The 22,500-nt window shown below is 45.8% G+C and overlaps 1 protein-coding gene across 6 annotated transcripts in view; it reads right to left on the bottom strand.

The window, feature by feature from the left end:
* LOC113647632 (F-actin-uncapping protein LRRC16A) overlaps positions 1-22,500 on the bottom strand; it is a 42,129-nt gene that overhangs the window by 17,349 nt on the left and 2,280 nt on the right. For 5 of the 6 annotated variants that reach the window (XM_027154493.2, XM_027154470.2, XM_027154459.2 and 2 more), the window contains exons 3-19: positions 12,878-12,928; positions 11,674-11,733; positions 11,420-11,541; positions 11,191-11,288; positions 10,983-11,053; positions 10,827-10,900; positions 10,651-10,726; positions 10,387-10,475; positions 9,994-10,088; positions 9,724-9,810; positions 8,508-8,611; positions 7,478-7,555; positions 7,213-7,289; positions 6,997-7,101; positions 6,111-6,180; positions 4,859-4,940; positions 1,745-1,844 (exon numbers count right to left, since the gene is read on the bottom strand). In XM_027154493.2, the coding sequence (XP_027010294.2) occupies positions 1,745-1,844; positions 4,859-4,940; positions 6,111-6,180; positions 6,997-7,101; positions 7,213-7,289; positions 7,478-7,555; positions 8,508-8,611; positions 9,724-9,810; positions 9,994-10,088; positions 10,387-10,475; positions 10,651-10,726; positions 10,827-10,900; positions 10,983-11,053; positions 11,191-11,288; positions 11,420-11,541; positions 11,674-11,733; positions 12,878-12,928 (1,439 nt within the window). Of the gene's footprint in view, positions 1-1,744; positions 1,845-4,858; positions 4,941-6,110; positions 6,181-6,996; positions 7,102-7,212; positions 7,290-7,477; positions 7,556-8,507; positions 8,612-9,723; positions 9,811-9,993; positions 10,089-10,386; positions 10,476-10,650; positions 10,727-10,826; positions 10,901-10,982; positions 11,054-11,190; positions 11,289-11,419; positions 11,542-11,673; positions 11,734-12,877; positions 12,929-13,036; positions 13,146-22,500 lie in introns of those variants that run through there. The other variant, XM_047811205.1, reaches the window with a different exon arrangement.

The raw sequence follows: 22,500 nt of genomic DNA, 5'->3' as shown, positions 1-22,500 counted from the left end.
CTCTCTCTCTCGCTCACACTCGTCCTCCCCTCTCTCTCTCTCGCTCAACACTCGTCCCTCCCTCCTCTCTCTTCGCTCACACTCGTCCTCCCCTCTCTCTCTCTCTCTCTCTCGCTCACACTCGTCCTCCCCTCTCTCTCTCGCTCACACTCGTCCTCCCCTCTCTCTCTCTCGCTCACACTCGTCCTCCCCTCTCTCTCTCTCTCGCTCACACTCGTCCTCCCCTCTCTCTCTCTCTCGCTCACACTCGTCCTCCCCTCTCTCTCTCTCTCTCGCTCACACTCGTCCTCCCCTCTCTCTCTCTCTCTCTCTCGCTCACACTCGTCCTCCCCTCTCTCGCTCACACTAGTCCTCCTCTCTCTCTCTCTCTCGCTCACACTAGTCCTCCTCTCTCTCTCTCTCTCTCGCTCACACTCGTCCTCCTCTCTCTCTCTCTCTCTCTCTCTCACACTCGTCCTCCTCTCTCTCTCTCTCTCGCTCACACTAGTCCTCCTCTCTCTCTCTCTCTCTCTCTCGCTCACACTCGTCCTCCTCTCTCTCGCTCACACTCGTCCTCCTCTCTCTCTCGCTCACACTCGTCCTCCTCTCTCTCTCGCTCACACTCGTCCTCCTCTCTCTCTCGCTCACACTCGTCCTCCTCTCTCTCTCGCTCACACTCGTCCTCCTCTCTCTCTCTCTCACACTCCTCTCTCGCTCGCTCACACTCCTCTCTCTCTCTCTCTCGCTCACACTCGTCCTCCTCTCTCTCGCTCACACTCGTCCTCCTCTCTCTCGCTCACACTCGTCCTCCTCTCTCTCGCTCACACTCGTCCTCCTCTCTCTCGCTCACACTCGTCCTCCTCTCTCTCGCTCACACTCGTCCTCCTCTCTCTCGCTCACACTCGTCCTCCTCTCTCTCGCTCACACTCGTCCTCCTCTCTCTCGCTCACACTCGTCCTCCCCTCTCTCGCTCACACTCGTCCTCCCCTCTCTCGCTCACACTCGTCCTCCCCTCTCTCGCTCACACTCGTCCTCCTCTCTCTCTCGCTCACACTCGTCCTCCTCTCTCTCTCGCTCACACTCGTCCTCCTCTCTCTCTCGCTCGCTCACACTCGTCCTCCTCTCTCTCTCGCTCGCTCACACTCGTCCTCCTCTCTCTCTCGCTCGCTCACACTCGTCCTCCTCTCTCTCTCGCTCGCTCACACTCGTCCTCCTCTCTCTCTCTCTCTCGCTCACACTCGTCCTCCTCTCTCTCTCGCTCGCTCACACTCGTCCTCCTCTCTCTCTCGCTCGCTCACACTCGTCCTCCTCTCTCTCTCGCTCGCTCACACTCGTCCTCCTCTCTCCCTCTCGCTCGCTCACACTCGTCCTCCTCTCTCCCTCTCGCTCGCTCACACTCGTCCACCTCTCTCCCTCTCGCTCACTCTCGTCCTCCTCTCTCCCTCTCGCTCGCTCACACTCGTCCTCCTCTCTCCCTCTCGCTCGCTCACACTCGTCCTCCTCTCTCCCTCTCGCTCGCTCACACTCGTCCTCCTCTCTCCCTCTCGCTCACACTCGTCCTCCTCTCTCTCACACACTCGTCCTCCTCTCTCTCTCTCTCATACTAGTCCTCCTCTCTCGCTCACACACACACAAACACACTCTCTCACACACACACACACACACACACACACACACACACACACACACACACACACACACACACGTCCTCCTCTCTTCCTCTCTCACACTCGGCCTCTTCCACTCTCTTGCCCTTCGTTCTCACTTTGATTTGATGTTGGTGAAGTTCTTGCCCAGAGACAGGTGTCTGATGGAGCGGTTCTTGGCGAGCCACACCAGCAGCGTGCCCATGTCCGAGTCCAGACCTGAGGAACGAAGACACAGTAACCCGAGTGTTAGAAGTGTGATGTTCAGGTCAAACCACATCTCAGCTTTCAGACCCCCGTCTCATTGTTACACACTTCACAGTCATCAGGACTGATCACACACACACACACACACACACACACACACACAGTATCCCATCCATCCATCCATCCATCCATCTTCTACCACTTTAACGGGGGCCGGGTCACGGGGGCAGCAGAGTAAGCAGGGATGCCCAGACTTCCCTCTCCCCAGACACTTCCTCCAGCTATTCCGGGGGAATACCCAGGCGTTCCCAGGCCAGCCGAGAGACATAGTCCCTCCAGCGTGTCCTAAGTCTTCCCCTGGGCCCCCTCCCGGTTGGACATGCCCGGAACACCTCCCTAGGGAGGCATCCAGGAGGCATCCGATAGAGATGCCCGAGCCACCTCAGCTGACTCCTCTCGATGTGGAGGAGCAGCGGCTCTACTCTGAGCTCCTCCCGAGTGACCGAGCTCCTAACCCTATCTCTAAGGGAGCGCCCAGCCACAATACGGAGGAAACTCATTTCGGCCGCCTGTATCCGTGATCTTGTCCTTTCGGTCATGACCCAAAGCTCATGACCATCGGTGAGGGTAGGAACGTAGATCGACTGGTAAATAGAGAGCTTCGCCTTGCGGCTCAGCTCTTTCTTCACCACAACAGACCTGTATATCGACCGCATCACTGCAGAAGATACACCGATCCGCCTGTAGATCTCCCGCTCCATCCTTCACTCACTCGTGAACGAGACCCCAAGATACTTAAACTCTTCCACTTGAGGCAGGAGCTCTCCGCCAACCTGAAGGGGACAAGCCACCCTTTTCCGGCTGAGAACCATGTCCACGGACTTGGAGGTGCTGATTCTCATCCCTGCCGCTTCACACTCGGCTGCAAAACCGTCCCAGTGCACACTGAAGGTCCTGATTTGAGGACAACATCTGCAAAAAGCAGAGATGAAATCCTGTGGTCCCAAAACGGACTCCCTCCGGCCCCTGACTGCGCCTAGAAATCCTGTCCATATAAATAATGAACAGGACCGGTGACAAAGGGCATCCCTGTCGGAGTCCAACATGCACTGGGGAAAAAGTCTGACTTACTGCCGGCTATGCGAACCAAACTCCTGCTCCGCTCATATAGGGACCGGACAGCCTCTAGCAGAGGGCTCCGGACCCCATACTCCCAGAGCACCCCCCACAGGTTACCACAAGGGACACAGTCGAATGCCTTCTCCAAATCCACAAATCACATGTGGACAGGTTGGGCAAACTCCCATGCACCCTCCAGCAACCTGGCGAGGGTATAGAGATGGTCCAGTGTTCCACGACCGGAACGAAACCCGCATTGTTCCTCCTGAATCAGAGGTTCGACTATCGGCCGAATTCTCCTCTCCAGTACCCTGGCATAGACTTTTCCGGGGAGGCTGAGGAGTGTGATCCCCCTGTAGTTGGAACACACCCTCTGGTCCCCCCTTCTTAAACAGAGGGACCACCACCCCAGTCTGCCAGTCCAGAGGCACTGTCCCCAGCCTCCACGCGATGTTGCAGAGGCGTGTCAACCAAGACAGCCCCACAACATCCAGAGACTTGAGGTACTCGGGGCGGATCTCATCCACCCCCGGTGCCTTGCCACTGAGGAGCTTCTCAACTACCTCAGTGACCTCAGCTTGGGGGATCAACGAGTCCACAACCGAGCCCTCGGCCTCGGTTTCCTCAGTGGAAGACATGTCGGTGGGGTTGAGGAGATCCTCGAAGTACTCCTTCCACCATCTGAGAATGTCCCCAGTCGAAGTCAGCAGATTCCCACTACCACTGTAAACAGTGTGTGCAGGGCACTGCTTCCCCTCCTGAGACGCCGAACAGTTTGCCAGAATTTCTTCGAAGCCAACCGATAGTCCTTCTCCATGGCCTCACCGAACTCCTCCCAGACCAGAGTTTTCGCCTCCGCAACCAGCCGGGCGGAATCTCGCTACGCCCTCCGGTACCCATCAGCTGCCTCCGGAGTCCCCCGAGCCAACCAGGCTCGATAGGACTCCTTCTTTAGCTTGATGGCATCCCTTACTTCCGGGGTCCACCACCGGGTACGGGGATTGCCGCCACGACAGGCACCGGAGACCTTACGGCCACAGCTCCGAGCAGCCGCGTCGACAATGGAGGTGGAGAACATGGTCCACTTGGACTCAATGTCTCCAACCTCCCTCGGGATCTGGTTGAAGCTCTGCCGGAGGTGGGAGTTGAAGATCTTTCTGACAGGAGACTCTGCCAAACGTTCCCAGCAGACCCTCACAGTACGTTTAGGTGGTGATCAGTTGACACCTCCGCCCCTCTCTTTACCTGGGAGTCCAAGACATACGGTCGGAGGTCGGATGAAACAACCACAAAGTCGATCATCGACCTCCGACACAGTATCCCTGCTACCGTAATTAACATCATTACTGTAGTGAACCTCATCTTATTATCAACGTGTCATTACTGTAGTTATTGTGGCCATTTACAGCTGCTTGTTGTTGTGATATTTTAGTTTATTAGTCATTGTGGTGTTGTGTTTACTTCCTGGTACAGTTGTCTCCATTGCAGTGTTAGTTGATATTATTGTCTCTCCCCCCCATATACATGTCATTTTAGATTCTCACAACAGAAAGATGATTTAGTTCAAGCTTCAAGCAGCAGTGTGAAGAACACAGTCAGACATTATTACGGCTTCAGCAATCGGGCTCGGAATCTCCATTTAACGCCGTTAACGTGACGTTAATCCGCCTGCCTTTATTGAAAGTGCTGATTATCTGGAGTGTTTAAACCCTCTCTCATTAATCGGTCTTAAACAGGCACAGCTCATCCTAAATCCCTGGAGGAATCTAAACATGCTGTTAGCACCTCAACCTCTTCCTCGTCATCAGCTAAACTGCACTAAACACCTGAAAAAGCGCTGAATCTGAGGGTTTCATTCACTCGCTCTCGGTGAGCTTAAAGTGCATGAGGCTGCACTCATCTCTCACCGTTATCAGAAATATCCAGGCTGGAGATGTTGGGGATCTCAGCGATACAGCCTTCCAGGATCTGTGAGCCTCCAGAGCGGAGCTGAAACACACAACACACACACAAGTTCTAATAAACACACAATAAAGCACAACCAACATCTTTGAGAACCCTAAATGGAGCTACGAGTGAGCTTGGTTCCTTAGAATCTACTATGATGTCATTTGCTGACTAATTCATGCTGATACAGCGGAGTCACTACGCACAACACACACACACCTATACACTTCGACAGCTACAACACTGTACACTAAACACGAGAGGCAGCAGTGTAGAGATACACAGAGACAATGTCTGCCCTGCCAGGGTCACGTGAACACAACCAGCTACAAACTAGTAGCACCAGTCGCCATGGCAACTGATCAACTCATGGATAGAGTGACAATTAATGTTAATGTTAGTGGAGCCTCCAGTTTCAGTCAGAGGTAAGGCTGTGTTGCGTGTGTGTGTTAGCTGTACTTACACAGTGGCCAAGCTTTAGGGTGCATTATGGGAAAGGGAGGAGGGGAAATCAGCGGGAGAGAAATGAATCTCTAATATCATGCTCGACAAAACAAGACGACAAAATAAATAAATAACGAAAACGAATCGGTGTAAACAAACAAATTGAGGCCAAACAGCTTCATTGATAAAACAGAATTCCTTTTTTCACAACACAGGACACACTTATAAACACACAGAGAGAACATGCTTAAGCCATGCGTTTTGTGTGTGTGTGTGTGTGTGCGTGTGTGTGTTGTGCATGGTGTGTGTGATGTGTGCTGCATGTTGTGCAGTCAGTATTATTTCCTCAGCTTAGCTGCTTATCAAGATGACTTTCTGATGGAATCTGCCTTGAGTGATAAGTGTGTGAGCATGTGTTAGACACACACACACACACACACACCCCTCCCTCCAACACACACCCCATTAGCACTGTAAATAGCATCTCATTATGCTGAAATTCCCAGAGGAATGTATGATGTGTGTGTGTGTGTGTGTGTGTGTGTGTGTGTGTGTGTGTGTGTAGGAGGGATTGCCACACACTGAACACAAGCGTTATTGTTCACGTAGTTTCATTCTTGTGTGCAAGTTATTATTGTGACCCTTTAACTGGAATCAGTAACGCACACAATTACATTTTTACACTTTTCAGTTGTTCAGATTTTTCACAAGAACAGAGACAAGCGGATAAAGTGATGATGATGAAAGATGAAGTCTGATCTGTCTCACCTCACAGCAGCTAAGGTCCAGAGACACCTCCTTCAGGCTGGGGTTACAGGCCAGACCCAGCAGGAGTGCTCTACACACACACACAGAGTTTATACAGCACTTTAACTCAGTCATGTGTGAAGATATTTCAGTAATTATGCCTAAATATGCAGAAAATACGTAAAACAGCACATTGTACAGAAATCAGACAACAGCAGTGATCTTCCTCAGACTAAAGAGCAATATGGCAGAAACATCATGTAACTGTAGCAAAAAGAGACATTTGGTGCCTTCGGTCAGTAGTGATGGAGATCTGAGCAGACAAGGAGACATTATTAAAATGTGAATCTAGTCTGATGTGAATCTTATCTAATGTGAGTCTAATGTGAATCTGATCTAATGTGAACATGATCAAATGTGAATCTGATCTAATGTGAGTCTAATGTGAATCTGATCTAATGTGAACATGATCAAATGTGAATCTGATCTAATGTGAGTCTAATGTGAATCTGACCTAATGTGAACATGATCAAATGTGAATCAGAACTAATTTTAGCCTAATGTTGATGTGATCTAATGTGCGTCTAATGTGAATCTGATCTAATGTGAATCTAATGTGTAAGTGATGTGAATGCGATCTGTTGTGAATCTGAGCTATTCACATTAGATCCTGATCACATTCACGTCAGATCAGATTCACATCACATTCACATCAGATCGGATTCAGATTGGACTTCCATTCGATCAGATTCACATTATATGCACATTATAGCTCAGATTCACATCAGATCATAATGTGTGTCTGATGTGAATCGGATCTAATGTAAACCTTATGTGAATCTGATCTGATGTAAATCTGATGTGAATTTGGAGATTTAAACATAAAACTGATGATTCTGTGTTTTACTTTAAAGCATCAGGTGGAAGTTTGGTTCCGGAGACGTTGATGGTGTTGAGAGCGACGGCACTGCTGAAGAACTGCTTAAATGCAGGAGAAATATCTTTACCTTTCCTGCTCACACACACACACACACACACACACACACACACACACACAGAGTTCAGTTCTGAGGTCACAGTCTGATTGAATGTAAATAAAGAGGAAGTATAAAGTTCTCCTGACCTGTGAGCGAAAACGCTCTTGGACACATTGAGAACAGAGAGATGCTGCAGAGATCCTTTCAGTAGAGCAGAGCAAAGCTACCACACACACACACACACACACACACACACACACACACACACACACACACACACACACACAAATATATAGATTTTATAAAATATAACAGAACAAACTGTTTTTTTCCTTCTTCGGCTAGCTGACCTGCTGAGCTCCAGCAAAACTAATCAGCTAGAACGGCAACAAACTAGCGTTAGCGACTCACCGTGTCGAGCGAGCAGTCGGTGTTGGACAGGTCCAGCATACTCAGGCTGTTCGGCTGCCCCAGGAAGTGATAAAAATGCTGCAGGAGCAAAGTGACAGTGAGGTTTGATGCTCTAGCATGTGCTTTGATTTACAAATCAGACCAGCAACAAGGTTCTAGAGCTCTGACTACAAAACACAAGCTTCAGCAGCAGAACACTAAAGAAGCGAACATGCTCATACGGTCATACTCCAGGACTTGTGGAGTTCACCAGGAAGTAAGCTTACGTGAGGAAGTATCAGCTTAATCTGGAGGAAGTAAGGAATAATAAGGAAGTAAGGAAGTATCAGCTTAATCTGGAGTTTATCAGGAAGTAAAGCTGGTGAATTCAAATATATATTCAGCTCTGGGGTTCGCCGTCTGTTAACTAGGGGCATGGAAGCCTTTATTATTGCCACATACACATTACAGCGCAGTGGAATTCTTTTCTTCACATACCCCAACTGAGGAGGTTGGGGTCAGAGTGCAGGGGCAGCTATGATACAGTCCCCCTGGAGCAAGGAGGGTTGAGGGCCTTGCTCAAGGGCCCAGCAGTGACAGCTTGGCTGTGCTGGGCCTTGAACCCCGACGTTCCCAATCCTTAAAGAACCCTTTGTTCTAAGACTTTGGTGTGTATATTATCTGCATACATGTTTAGCAGGAACTCTTAATTATTACTTGTATATTTTCTAAACCCTAAAACCTGTCCGGAGGTTAACATTATTGGATGATTTAGGGTTCTCACTTCCTGAACGGGTTCTACTTCCAACCTTTTAACGCAAAAAAAACCCCCAAAAAAAGTTCTTGATTACAATCTGTATCTCTACACTGCATTACACAGCTTGAAAGACCAGTAAGGAACCCAGTAAGGAACCCAATGAGGAACTTTCAGACATTTCAGGTCATCGTGTTAAACAATCCACAAGACCTTTAACATCACTACTTCCTGTTTACTAAATCAGAGTGAACCAATCAGCAGTCAGCAATCAGAGAGAGGTGAAGGTGTGCTCACCGAGAGATCATCTCCACGCAGGAGGTTCCCTGAGAGGTCCAGGAAGCTGAGTGTGTTGGGCATGGACTGGTTAGAACTCAGCGACTGGGCCAAGCTGTTCACCCCTTCATCATCATCATCATCATCATACACACAAACACAGGACAGTGTTAGCAGACCAGTGCAGTATACGGAGGTGATGAAGACATGACACTTACTACATCTTGCTGTAAAAAGCTTTTTGAGTCACAGTGTGAAAAAGTTTCAGAAAATGCTGAGAGCCAATCACATCGCAGGCCAAATAAGTGGGCGGAGCTTCGCAGGTTGACTACGGACTTTGCTACACTGAATATCAGACAGCACTTCTTGGATTATAAAGTGGGCATGACCTTTTATTCTCACACACACACACACAAGTTCCATTAAAAACATACTAACATTAACTTTGATCCAGATCGGACCTGTAAAATCTCACCTGCTATCAAGTCTAAAATAAATAAATAAATGAATACATCATAAGTGATACGTAAAGAGAAGAACCGATCGATTAAACCTTCACCTCAGGACAAACTCTGCTTATAGACACAATAACAGCAGTTTGATGACCAAAAATCAAAACAATTCTAGTGAGTGAAAAAAACTGAGAAACTTCAGATGATTTTCTTCCTCGTCTCTATGCAGCGTGATCAGATCGACTAGAGCCGCAGTCTGTTCTCTTACAGCGCTGTAAGACGAGATGCTCCTGCTCGGCCTTTATGACTTCCGCTCCAAACCAGTACATCGGTTTCCATGGAAACCACAGATCAATAATTCTCCTTATAAATAAGGAACAGGATTAAATCAGATCTAATGATGCAGCACTGGAGCGACCGACAGAGTGACCGACTCCAGCTTTATCGCAGAGGAATTTGTGAGTGTTTTGTAACTTAAGCTTTTTTTTTTTTTTAAACCCAGGCTCCAAGCTAAGTGCAAAGGTTTACATCCCATATATAAATAAATAAAAACCAACCAATAATACACACCAAATAATTTTTAGCTTTTCTGATTTTTAGCTTGTTCTGCGTGGGGTACAAACTTTTGCACTTATTCAGCTTGTTGTGTTCTGTAGTGCAGTGGAGCGAATGTGGTGATGAACTGGTGAAATGACTCGGATTACATGGTGGATGAGATCACAGGTGAGGTGATGCGGTGGGGAATTTAAAGGTGAGGTGCCCAAATTTAAAGGTGAGGTGCCTACCTTTGGGTGATAACGAGGTTCTGGAGAGGTTGAGGTGTTTGAGGCCTTTACGTAGTTTAGCAAACTGAGCGCCTAAAAAAGCAACTCCTGAAAAACACAAATCATCATCATCATCATCTCCTCGCTCGATTTAAATCCATTAAGCAGGAACACAATTCACAACATAAAGACACGGTTCATATAAAGCAGCTCAGCAGTGAGGTGTGAGCAGAGCCGCGCTGTGTCCAGTGTTGGATCTGGAACACAGCCCGGAGCCGTGTGGGTCTCTACCTCTGTCCTCCAGAGGATTGTTAGAGAGGTTCAGTGAGTGCAGTCCTGAGCTGGAGTTCTGAGAGAGAGCGTTTGCCAGCTTCTGTGCAAAATCCCTGCGGAGACCAAAACACCACACACACAGAGAGGATATAAAAAGTTAACACACCTCTGTAAAAGTAGCAGGGTTCTGTGATGTATAAAAATGAATCCACGATAAATCAATTCTGAACTGTTTCCGTGTCTGTATGAAATTACAGTAATCAACAGTTTTAAAGAAAAATCCTGAAAAAAAAACAAAATCCCTCCTTTTGGCTTAAATTCAGTAGTGTAGTCACATTCCATGGGCTTATCTTTTCAAAAAGAGTCTTTAGGAGTAGGAGTATGTGTGTGTGTGTGTGTGTGTGTGATTACGTTTTGAGTCCTGCGTTGTCCAGGACGAGCTCCTCCAGATGACTGGAACGCGCAACAACTCTCAAAATCTGATCACACACATCTGCAGACTACACACACACACACACACACACACACACCCACTGGTGATTACTGGATTGTGATCGGTCAGGAGATAACTCAGACAATTCACTTAGTATCAGATTAAAGAATCCTTGCTGTGGTGCATGGAGTCTCCAGTTTCAGTGCTGTGGATCAGGACAGAGTTTATTCTTTATAACTCACCAGTTTATAGTCCTTTGTAGTCAGTTTGGTGAACCATTGGTTAAACTCCAGAACGGCGATTATTGCTACCAAATCCCTGCAAAAACAAGAGGAGACGTGTCCTTAAAACACCTACATCCATCATCCTGCACCATCAACATCAGACCTCAGAACAACACAGAGTCCAGCTGCTGTACCTGTTCTCCAGGTGACTGAAGTCCTGCAGGTTCAGCTCACGTGTGTCCTGTGTCAGATAAATGGTATCCACGTCCTGAAGGAATGCACCAGACGTTTAAGAAGAGATGAAGGTGTACAATGTGTGTGTGTGTGTGCGCGTATACATGTGTACTGACCCACTGAACCTCTTCTCTGTAAGGTAAGCCGAGCCAGTCACACACACACCTGTACTGCTGAGAGAATCCACCTGAGGCAACACACACACACTTTCATTAAATCATACAGTTGTGTGTGGTCATGCTTGTGACAGTTTTAGTGTTCTACTGCACAAATAAACAGTGTGAGAGAGAGTGTGTGTGTGTGTGTGTGTGTGTGTGTGTGTACCGCAGGGTCCGAATTCTCCTGAACCCTGAGTCTCCCAGACATTCTGCAGAGCTGTGATTCTCTCTGGAGGTTCCATGGACAACTTCTTCATCACCTTACTGACACACACACAATTTCCAAATCATTCTAAATTGGTTGTGATTTATTAAAGTATGTTTAGGAATCTTTTTAGTGTGCGTGTGTTTGTGAGAGAGAGAGAGAGAGAGAGAGAGAGAGAGAGAGAACTTACACAGGAGACAAAGAAGGACAGATCTTCTGCACACACACACCGATGTGACACACCATCTCGTTCACCTCCTCCATGGACACCAGTCTGAGAGAGATCTGACCTCGCTCATACTCCAACACACACTGACACACACACACACACACACTTCTAATAATCTCTACAGGGCATAGTGTTGGCCTTTAACCTTTGTCTGATTTCACACAGAGACTCCTTAACGGTGTATGTGTGTGTGTGTGTGTGTGTGTGAGTGTTACCTGTGTGGGTTTGGAACATGTGATCCCCTGAATCTCCAAAAAGCTGAACGTCTGTTCTACCTAAAACACACACAGACACACACACATTTCAATAACAATAATAAACACAACAAGTAACTAATGTAAACAATAATATAATATACAAATTATGTAAAATTAAATAAAAAAAGATGGAAATATGAACAAAATGTTTACAATCAAAACTACTGTATGATTGAATCAAAAATCAACAACAAGCAATCATTCATAAATAAATCAAGAAATAAAGAATTAATATATACTGTATACACAATAGATCTAATAAATAAACAATAAAGTAGATAAAAAACATTTAAAATGATTCACAGATGATTTATGACTGACGAACTTCTAAATAAATATATATATAAATAATACAATGTCTGAATTGAAATAAACAATGTTTACAGCGTAATAAACAGAAATGTGTTTACAAACAAAAGTGCAGAACCTTCATAACAAAATACATAACTAAACAAAACAAGAACATATCTCAAAGACCTGGCTAAACAAAATCAACAAACACAAACCTGCATGTAAAAAGTGAGTAACAACAAGTAAATAAATAGGTCAAGTGTCAAGATCTGAAAATAAAACAAGGCTTTTTCATAAAACAAACTAAAAAAAGAAATTAGAAATAAATTGTGGAGGTAATAAACTAAATATAAATAATCAGATTATAAAGTAAACATGAAAACTGCAGCATAAACACTGCAGCTGTGAGCACATCAAGAGTCATGAGTCACACACACACATACACACACACACACACACACACACACACACACACACACACACACAAACACACACACACACAAACACACACACAAACACACACACAAACACACACACACAGAGCAAGCAATACCAGTAATCTTATGTGACTGAGTGAGTAAGATTTTGTGTTAATTCCGAATAACAAGAGGACGGAAATGAGGTGTAAATTATTCACTGGGATAACACAAACAGCTCCACCATGAGTACACACTCTCTCACACACACACACACACACACACACTCACATTTTTTTATCTTTGACCGCTGACTGTCAAAGCTGTCAAAGATACAGGAATAATATCACTATCATTCCGTCAGTGAGCTAAAGGTCACGAGGTCACCTTACAGTGTGCCTGAAGTGTGTGCACGTGTGCATGCACGTACGCGCGCGTGTGTGTGTGCGCGTTACCTTGGCAGGAATGCGTGCAGTAAGGAGATAGCCACGATGTGATGCCAGAGCCTGTGGGAGGGGAAAGAAAAAAGAAAAAACATACAAATTAGAAAAAGAAAAAAAAAGCACACACCTTTTTTTCTTGTTTGTGTTTATTCTGGAATCGAAGTGCCTCACTGTTACATGCTTTACTGTGTCTTCATCTCTTCTCATTTTTTATTTCACCCAGAAATAATGTTATTAAATGCTCTGCTCAAACGAGGTCATCCAGCTGAGACGGAACATTCCCGATTTAGCCTGAGAGACCTGAGGGAGTGTGTGTGTGTGTGTGTGTGTGTGTCCGTGAAATCAGTCTATTACACAGAGAGACAGATGGAGTGAGACAAGATTACAGACAGACAGGCAGGCCATGAGAAAAGGACACAGAGACAGAAAAAAGAGAAAAGAACATCATGGAGCAGACAGTGAAAAGCAAAGACAGACAGACAGACGAGTGGGACAGATATTAAAGCCAGTAGAAGCTGGATAAATAAATGATGCAGAGATTCTTTTTGATGTGGCAAATCAGAGAGAAACTAAAAAATTCAAGAACTTAGCATGGATAATGGAATACCTCGGTCTCTCTCTCACACACACACACACACACGCACACACGCACACACAAATAAAGGAAGTATCACTAATTCAACACCAATAAAAACAAGATGGAAAAGTGTGAGAGTGAAAGACGAGAGATAAGCAGGACAAAGGTGTGTGTGTGTGTGTGTATATAAAAGTTTATGAGGTGATCTGTTTTATTTACCCATACCAAGGCAAAAAGCCATTGGAGGTGTTCAGGTTCTAGTTAGAGGTGTGTCTTTAGGCTCCACCCCATGCTGTAACCTTTCATCCAATCAGGTGTCAGCACCAATGTGGCGGAACATAAACAGACGCCGATGGAAAAACACAGAACGGTTTTAAACACTGCGGTGAGAGAGACAAGTGTGTGAGAGCATGGGGTTACTTACTCAGTGTGTGTGTGTTTTTCCACCCCATTCTACCCCCCTCCTAAACCAGCGTTGCCAAGGTTACACCCTCACATGGATACGGCACTTTAGCTTTTGGCATTAAATCCGTGGCAAGCTTCTTGGCTTCACCACAAAATCCTCACAGCTTAAAACAAACCAGTGTCTTACTAACTCACCGAGTCAAACTGTACAAACGATTCCTGATTCAGAATATCGGCTCTTCTATTTTTACCAGGCAACAGAGAAAAGATTAAATAAGCGCCGTCACTTCTGATCAACTCGTCGTCTCACGGGAGTCTTTATAGTTAACGTCCGGAGTAATTTTTTTTTCTTTGGTTTTGTATATCGGTTTGTAGTTTTGCTTTGACCCTCATCGTGCTTGTGTACCGATTCTGTAACGTGGTCTAACCTGAGTCCTTTGTTATAGCGCCTCAGTAATCTTCAGAGCATTCTGAGAACAGGACACAAGCCTGTACGGCAACAGTCTCACAGTCATAGTCGGGGAAAGTCACTGAGGCATGACTCGAGTCCCACTGTTCAGCCTGGCAAGTCTGGCAAACGCTGAACCTGAATGAAACCTATCCAGCTCTCTCTAGGACCATGTGGACCAATAATTTGGGCCAAAACCCTAAAGCGGACACACAGCAGTGCAGAGCAGCAGATCTACAAATCCACAGCTCAGGAGAAGAAGCTGAGATCTCGATCCATCTCTGATCTGAGAACGATTTTTAAATATTAACCTGCTTCCACTAAAAGAACTGGTCCAAAAAAACTGGTTTTGTCAGGACGCAGGGTCAGCCATAGTGCGGCGCCCCTGGAGCATTTGAGATTAAGGGCCTTGCTCAAGGACCCAACATTGGCATCTCAGCAGCTTGTGGGCTTGAACACTGATCTTCTGATCAGTAACCCAAAGCCTTAACCACTGAAACATCATGTCCTAATGTGCGACTTCATGTGTGAATAAGGCACAAAGCATGTTGATGATGATGATGAAGATGGCTGAAAAAATCCTCTGATTAAAATGAAAGCCTGTGTGTTTAACTCTATATTCATTAAGAATCTGAAGATGTTAGTTTTCACTTCATTCCTTGTCGTTTACAAATGGAAAGAGTTTCCTGACACAGGGTCGAGCTCTGGGATTCCCCTCCCTGTCCCTTACTAACTCATTAACCCAAATGGAACACGGTCCTCAGTGTGAGTAAACACACATAAGATGCAGTAACACACACCAGCACCACGCTATAGACAAAACGCAGGATGTGTTTTACAAGCTGGTTTCCTGCCTGATAAACTGCTGGACATCACGAACGCACGTTAAACATAATGCGACAATGTAATAAACTGGAAAAGCACCACAGGATAATGCTAATCTCACACACACAGACTAGCACTAACAACACACACACACACACACACACAGGCTAGCGCTAATCTCACACACTTTTGTTGCCTCTTCATCGAAATTAGTTTACTTAAGTGTTTTTTCCTTCACTTTGCTCTTAAATTAGACCCGAGTCAATTTTGTCCACTAAAACATTAGACCTGCTGTGGGACACGGTGAGAATGGTGTAGGATCAGACTCCTGCAGTGAGAGAGTCTAATCCTGCTGGGAGTTCCACAGACGCAGCAGACTTCGGGCTGTGATTCTGTGATCCTTTAGCAGGCCGAAAAAACAGACGATGATGAGAACCACACAAATTGCCCTTCCTTGTCTTTGAACCTTCGGTCTGATTTCTAGCAGGTCGTTGAATTTAAACAGAACTGCACAATGAGCTTCAAACACCTTTAGATTTTCAGACCTGAGGAGACGACACTCTGGAGATTAGTGAGGTAATGATGCTGAATTTTAATTGTTGTTGTTGTTGGTCTTTCAGCTGTTCCCAGTTCAGGTCTCCATAGGAGATCAAATGGGCCACATATTAGATTTTGGCACAGGTTTTACACCGGCTGTACTTCCTGTCACAACCCACCGATATTTTCCAGGCTTGGGACCACCACTGATAATTAACTCTTCAGTGACAGGTTTAGCTCACTGACCGAGAACCAAACCCGGGCAACAATAACGAGGATCGGGATCATCCTGCTGGACCAGGATTGTTTGGAGTCCTGGGTTTGATGAAGGTTTTATTATTGAAAGGCTCTATAGGGAGGGAACGCTTTGCTGAAGCTTTACGATGCACTGTAGAATTAATAGTATTAGCAGAGAGAATTCCTTAGAATTCCTTCAGTGCAGTTTGACTTCTTGTCCAGGTGCTTGAGGCATCTCAGATTCCACACATCCTCAAAGCCTCCATTGTTCAGAACTCCAAAGTATCCTGCTTCTTTCCCTTGCTGTTGATTTGTAAGAAGAGATTATGTAGGTTCCCGCCTCACCTCGCCGCCCCACCTCACAGACAATCTAGCTCTTTTTGAAGGAGCACCTCGCTACTACACAGACGTCTTTGTGTTGACGCTCTGACACCGAAACGCAAATCTGGAGAAGATACGGACTGGGATCCGATCCATCGGAGCGAGTCACGGCTTGGTGAAAATGCACTCGCTGCTTGGTTAACGTTGATCAAGAACAGAAGGTCCTGAGTTCAGAAATTCCCTCACATGTTAACTTCCTATTCTGGTGCTTTAGCAGCTGATACGGAGTCGAGCTCCATGCGAACGAGCAGCTGGGTTTAACACCGAACAACAGAGTGACAGCTTTTTAAGGTAGAGTGCTAATGAGAGGAAGATAAATCTCATTACACAGCTGGGGAATGAAAACACTACGGCTGTGTATGTGTGTGTGCACGTGAGCCAGCTTGAAGATTACGTTGTCTAGACAGTTACCGGTTAGTTGCCAAGTCTCACTCAAGCCAAGAATACGCCAGGTTCTCCCCGACCAGACAGAACGCAAACATCAAGCATGCTACGAGAGCCAAGAGGAAAAAGACTCCAGGTCAAATCAAACAAATCTGATCTCCTCAGTCATGGAGCATGAACAGAAAACATTAGAAGTTCTAATGGTGGAAGGTCTGGGAGTTAGGGCAGAGATTATAGACTGGATTAATTCAGAGAGAAACATGAGCTCTTACAGAGACATCCACGGATTTATTAAACTAATTATTCTCAAGTTTATCGCTTTGAAAACGTGTACAATACTATTTTTTGGAACTCAGGAAGTTATATCGATTTATTTCTGGACTTTCCACCACCACAGAAGCCATCTTTATTAAAATGGTCTCTACGGTCCAGCCGACATCATAACAGTAATAACTCTGAGCCACGGCTTAGCCGAGCACGCAAAATCTCTGGCTTTGTGGAACATCAGATCTGCTGCCAAATGTTCCTTCTGGAGATTTGAGAACCTCGACCGCTCTAACCGTGTAAAACCAGCAGGACTCGTTGGACTCCTCACACTCTTTCATTAAGAGAACCTCGCCCAGTAAACTGACCAGCGCACTAAAGTGTGTCTTGCTGGAAACAGTTTTCACTGGGATTAGGATTGTGTGATCTGGATATTTCCTCAGATTAAAAAGAATGTAGAGAATTTAATCTAATCTGAAGTGATTATTTGGTGCTGGTGAGAGTGATCAGATCCACAGATAAATCACCAGGACGGCATCAAGACACCATGATTGTTGTTTTCTGTCGTTTGCATGTTGGCAGGATTCGTTGGCACCGGAGCACCGGACAGGTGTCTCACTGCAGGCAAGAGAAGCTTCTCCAGAGAAACCTGGCTTTTACCAGACACACAACCTGCAGCATCACTGAGAAGATTTGGCATTCAGAAGATCCAGTCCAAGATGGTGGTTTCTGATATATCCGAGTATCAGACGCCTGAGATCAGACACGCTCTCAAACGTAAAGTACTTAACACTGTCTGTGCAGTGACGATCAAGTGTTTACTTCCTTTTATACACCACATCAATTTACCAGCATGATGCTCTTAATTTATTCTCCTCCACATGAGCAGAACAAAATGTCCTCTGAGGAACACCATGAGCTTCTTCAGCCCCCTGCATCATGCCTGTAAGTGCGTACACGCTCAACACACTGTAGCGTTTCTACGCTCGAAGATGACGCAACATGGGAATTTATCTCCAGAGCATGGAGATGTGTGTGAACTACAGTCAGGAAAGTTTGTCTCTAACTGATAAGAGCTGCTGTAAAAGCTAACAGTGACACAGAGAAGAGGTTTAGTTGGAAATGGACTTCTGCTGCACACCAGCAAGCGCTGACTTGAGACTTTTATCACTGGTGGCGTTGGTAAAGTTCTCTGTTCTGGAACTTCTAGCAGCAAAGCCTGGGATCTGTACAACAATCCCAAAGGACACTTAGTATAATAAAGATCCACGCCTACATAAACTGTTTATACACACACAGAGTTACGGTCACTGAGATGGCACCATTTCCCCTCCGTTCTGCTGAGTTACACCCCCACCCCCGGCGTGTGTAAAAACCCAGCCTCAGCAAGATCACACAATTCTGCCTCTAATCTTACACACACCTTCTAAACACTTCTCCAGGAACAGATAAGAGCCCCAGAATTTAGGTCTTTACTCGCCGCAGGGAAGAAGGCATCTGTTTATCTGCTTTTAGACCCGAACCCGTGTAGAGAGCTTGATTACCATGAATAGACAGGGATTAGTGGTGATTAGTGCTGCCTCTATTCTGGTGTTCAGCCTGTCTGAACTGAACTCTGCTGTGTTCTCCCCTCAGTATGGTTCTTCAGAGAACACAGCAATCGCACCAGCGGCCCGTGAGCATCTCAGCGAGGTGAAACGACTCCTGCTTCCAAGTGAGAAATTGATTCAGCTTGATCAAGTAGGGAAGGCAATTCAGTTCAGTTACAGCAGAAGTAAAGCGACGCGATTCAGTTCAGTTACAGCAGAAGAAAAGCGATTCGATTCAGTTCAGTTATAGCAGAAGTAATGCGATTCGATTCAGTTCGGTTACAGCAGAAGTAATGCGATTCGATTCAGTTCGGTTACAGCAGAAGTAATGCGATTCGATTCAGTTCGGTTACAGCAGAAGTAATGCGATTCAATTCAGTTCAGTTATAGCAGAGGTAATGCGATTCGATTCAGCCGAGTTGTACAGAAAAAACAAAAAAAGTGATTCGATTCAATACTATTGAATTAACTGAAATTAATCTCAGTGAGAGAGAGTTGGAATGAATCGCTCTGAGAAAGTGAGTCGACTCAGCTGCACTGAAAAAATGAATCAACTCCATCTGACATTTGTTCATCTGGCGCTTGAACACACATTTAGAGATGAGAGGATTTTTGGTGGAGGTGTGTTTAGTTCCTCAAAGCAATTGTTACAGGTGAATGATAACAGGACTACACATATTGTGTGTTTGTTGTGTGCGAGTTGCAGTCTTGATTATAACAGTGCTGACAATCTAATTACGCTTTAACTCACTGATCCTGAGAGCGCTCATGTAAAGAGCTCACCTTCAATCCATGTCTATCTCTCTTTTACACACAAAGTTTCAATGTAAAAAAAAAATAAGGACAATATTGGTGATGGTGATGACGTACAGTAGGTGTGACTTTAAACAAATTAGCATATGGTGACGTCACTGACTGGGTCTTCAACCCGTGCCTTCGGGCGCATCATTGCAAACCTTATTTTGATGCTGGACAGTTTTTCCAGAACATCGTGCCAAGTTAAAGCGGTGTCGAGCTGTTTTAATGAATTTTCTAGATGTATTATGTTGCCTGAACCCGTATGACTTTGAACGGTGACCGTGAACGTTTTGTTTACTGCAGCCGTCATTACCGAGCTCGAACCATTGACTCTGACAGTGAATGAGAGAATGAGACGAAGCGAACGCACAGGCCAGAGTGTGACATCCGGTAACCAATAGTGTAAACATAGACGACGTCACGGGTTTTTATTTAAAAGAAAGAACGTAGCGTTTGTTTGTATGTAGGCCTAGGCAATTTATATATTTACAATACTTACTACAATATAATTTTATTGCTTTTGTATTAGTTGTTTGAAGAGTAAAAAAAAAGGTCAGTCTTAACGCAAATTTACAACCGGCAAGTCGGTCGGACTTAAAGCAAAAAAAAAAAATATAAAAAATTTTAGTCTGTCCTAAATTGACAGGGTCGGGCGGGTTACGGCAAACAAGAATACTTTTAAAGATGGAATTTTTGGATGTGGTATTAGGACCCTGAAGTGCAGGCTTGCCTCACTGATAAGTGACACACACCGTTCCCCTGCCGTGCTAACAATCTTAACGCCCTAGCAGCCACATAGAGACTGTTAGACTTTATTACATATTCCACACTGCAACCTTCTGCATTAAAACACACACAGAGCACACTTTGTCCTGGTGGAAGTGGGAACTTCTTACTTTTAGTCAAGAGGAAGTCTGGCTATTATAATGTTACAACATTGTCTTTTATCTCAGATGGAGATAGCAGGAATAAAGTCGAGGCTCTGGTGCGTCAATAAGTAATTACTGAGCAACACGAGCCTGTTTGTGGAACGTTCTCATGTGACAGCAGTTGGCTGAGATTCCCACCACACTCATTTTCAGTAGGAGCTACATCCTGCCCTGAGCAGAGAATCTCTCCTGGGAAAACTGTCCATCAACAAACTCATTCACGTCAGACACGTCAGAACACCTGTTCAGGAGGAAACGAGTGAACCCTGAAGAACCGACACGGGCAGGGGAGAACATGAGGAAAGACGACGTGATCTGATCTGGAACCATGGAGCATTACAGATGGCTGAACATGCTGACAGAGTGAACAGGCCCAGGGACCAGTTAGCATAGCACTGATCGATTATCGTGAACAAATCCTGGTAAACAAACCTCTGGTGAAAATCTCTATGCTCAGTGATTCAGGAGACTTCAGGAGCGAGTGTCATGGACAGAAGAACCGGTCTGATCCGGTTCTCCCTGAGCCCTGGGGTCACCCTCTCACGGTAAGAATAAAGCTCTCCTGCTCACTGTTCTATCAGAGATCCAAACTCAGTTGAAGATCATGTCTGTGTTTACTCACTAATCTGAAAAGGGAAATGTGAGTCAGCGTGCCCCAAGAAAAAAAACCTGTTTTGTGGAATTCTGGGAAAACTCCAGGGGCATTCCCGTATTGTGTCTCCTCTCTCTCTCTCATCCTCTCTCTCGTCCTCTCTCACACACACAAACACAGAATTAGAGTGAAGGAAGTGTGTGTGTGTGTTGTATACAGTAATATATCTGGAATCCTGACTCTCTTCACTCAGGAATATTCCAGAACATATCGACTGCACGCTCTCGGCTACACGACTGTATAAACACTCAGACAGACAGACAAAGGTGTGAAAACCCAAGGCGTTTTAGTCATTTTCTTCAGTGTGACCCGCCTATCAGTCTAATCCTTTTCCACAGAGGCAGTTTGAGTGCAGGTTCGGAGCCTAATTTAGAGGCAGTTCTTTCTTTTTCGACAGCCAAAGAACCGGCTGTGAACCAGGAAAAGTGGTTCTTACGCAGCACCAAAACGTTGCTGGTCTAAACTTAAGAACCGCTTGTGCCAGGGGCTGTGGGCGGGGCTGTGGGCGGGGCTACTGTTAGCACATTTCATAATGTATTTTAAGTACACTAACATTTAACACTTTCTTTACTGCAATATGATCAATTATCAGCACACATGATAGTTACATGCTAAGGCAAACTTTTTCCTGTGTTAATGATAAAATAACGTTAAGTACAATAAAATAACGTTATGTAACCTCCATTTATACAAATTACACGGAGCTGCACGTACACGTTTTATTCACCGCGTTTGGATGCTAATGTAGGTTCACAAAGCCATGAGCATATCCGCCATTGTTGTATTTGTTGCTGCTGCGCTAATGTTTCTGTGCTGGGACACGTGACACGTATACAGTGACGTCACACTCGGCGCTGTGATGCTCTCTAGCCGGTGGAAAGGCAAACCGGTTCTTAGAAGGTTCGCCAGTGGAACCAACTTTGAACCAGCACTAGCGCTAGCTCTGATCCAGCACCCGGTTCTTTCTGGTGGAAAAGAGGCATCTGACATCTCTTAAGTTTCATCCCACAATTTGAACTTTAATATCCTGCCTTGTGGTTTATGAAGGTTTTGTGAAGGTTGTGTAAAGGTTCTGTCTGCCTGTGCAGTGTGTGATTAGAGACAGTGTGAGGGATTGTGGATGGAGATGAAGCTCTGTTCTAAGTGATGCTACACCACGGTGTGGACTTGGCTGAGCTCCAGAGCTATAAATAACACAGAAGTGCCTCCAGCAACCACCCACCTCCCTCTCCCCGTCTCCCACTCTCCCCGTCTTCCTCTCTTTTTCCTTCTCTGTCTCTCTCTCTCTCCCCAGTCGTTCTCTCTCTCCCCAGTCTGTCTCTCTCTCCGTCTCTCTCTCTGTCTGTCTCCCCCCAGTGTCTGTCTCTCTCACTCTTTCTGTCTGTCTCTCTCCCTCCCCCCCCACCCGTCTGTCTCTCTCCCCCCCCACCCGTCTGTCTCTCTCTCCTCGTCTGTCTGTCTGTGTGTCTCTCTCTCTCTCCCATCTCTCTCTCTCTTTCCGTCTGTCTCTCTCCCTCCCAGTCTCTCTCTCCCTGTCTCTCCTTGTCTGTCTCACTCTCTCCCTGCCTGTCTCTCTATATCTCTCTTTCCGTCTGTCTCTCTCCCCCTT

This window comes from Tachysurus fulvidraco, chromosome 3, assembly GCF_022655615.1.
Source record: "Tachysurus fulvidraco isolate hzauxx_2018 chromosome 3, HZAU_PFXX_2.0, whole genome shotgun sequence".
Lineage (NCBI taxonomy): Eukaryota > Metazoa > Chordata > Actinopteri > Siluriformes > Bagridae > Tachysurus > Tachysurus fulvidraco.
Note: the sequence above shows the minus strand (reverse complement) of the source record. Positions and strands in the feature narration are given on the sequence as shown.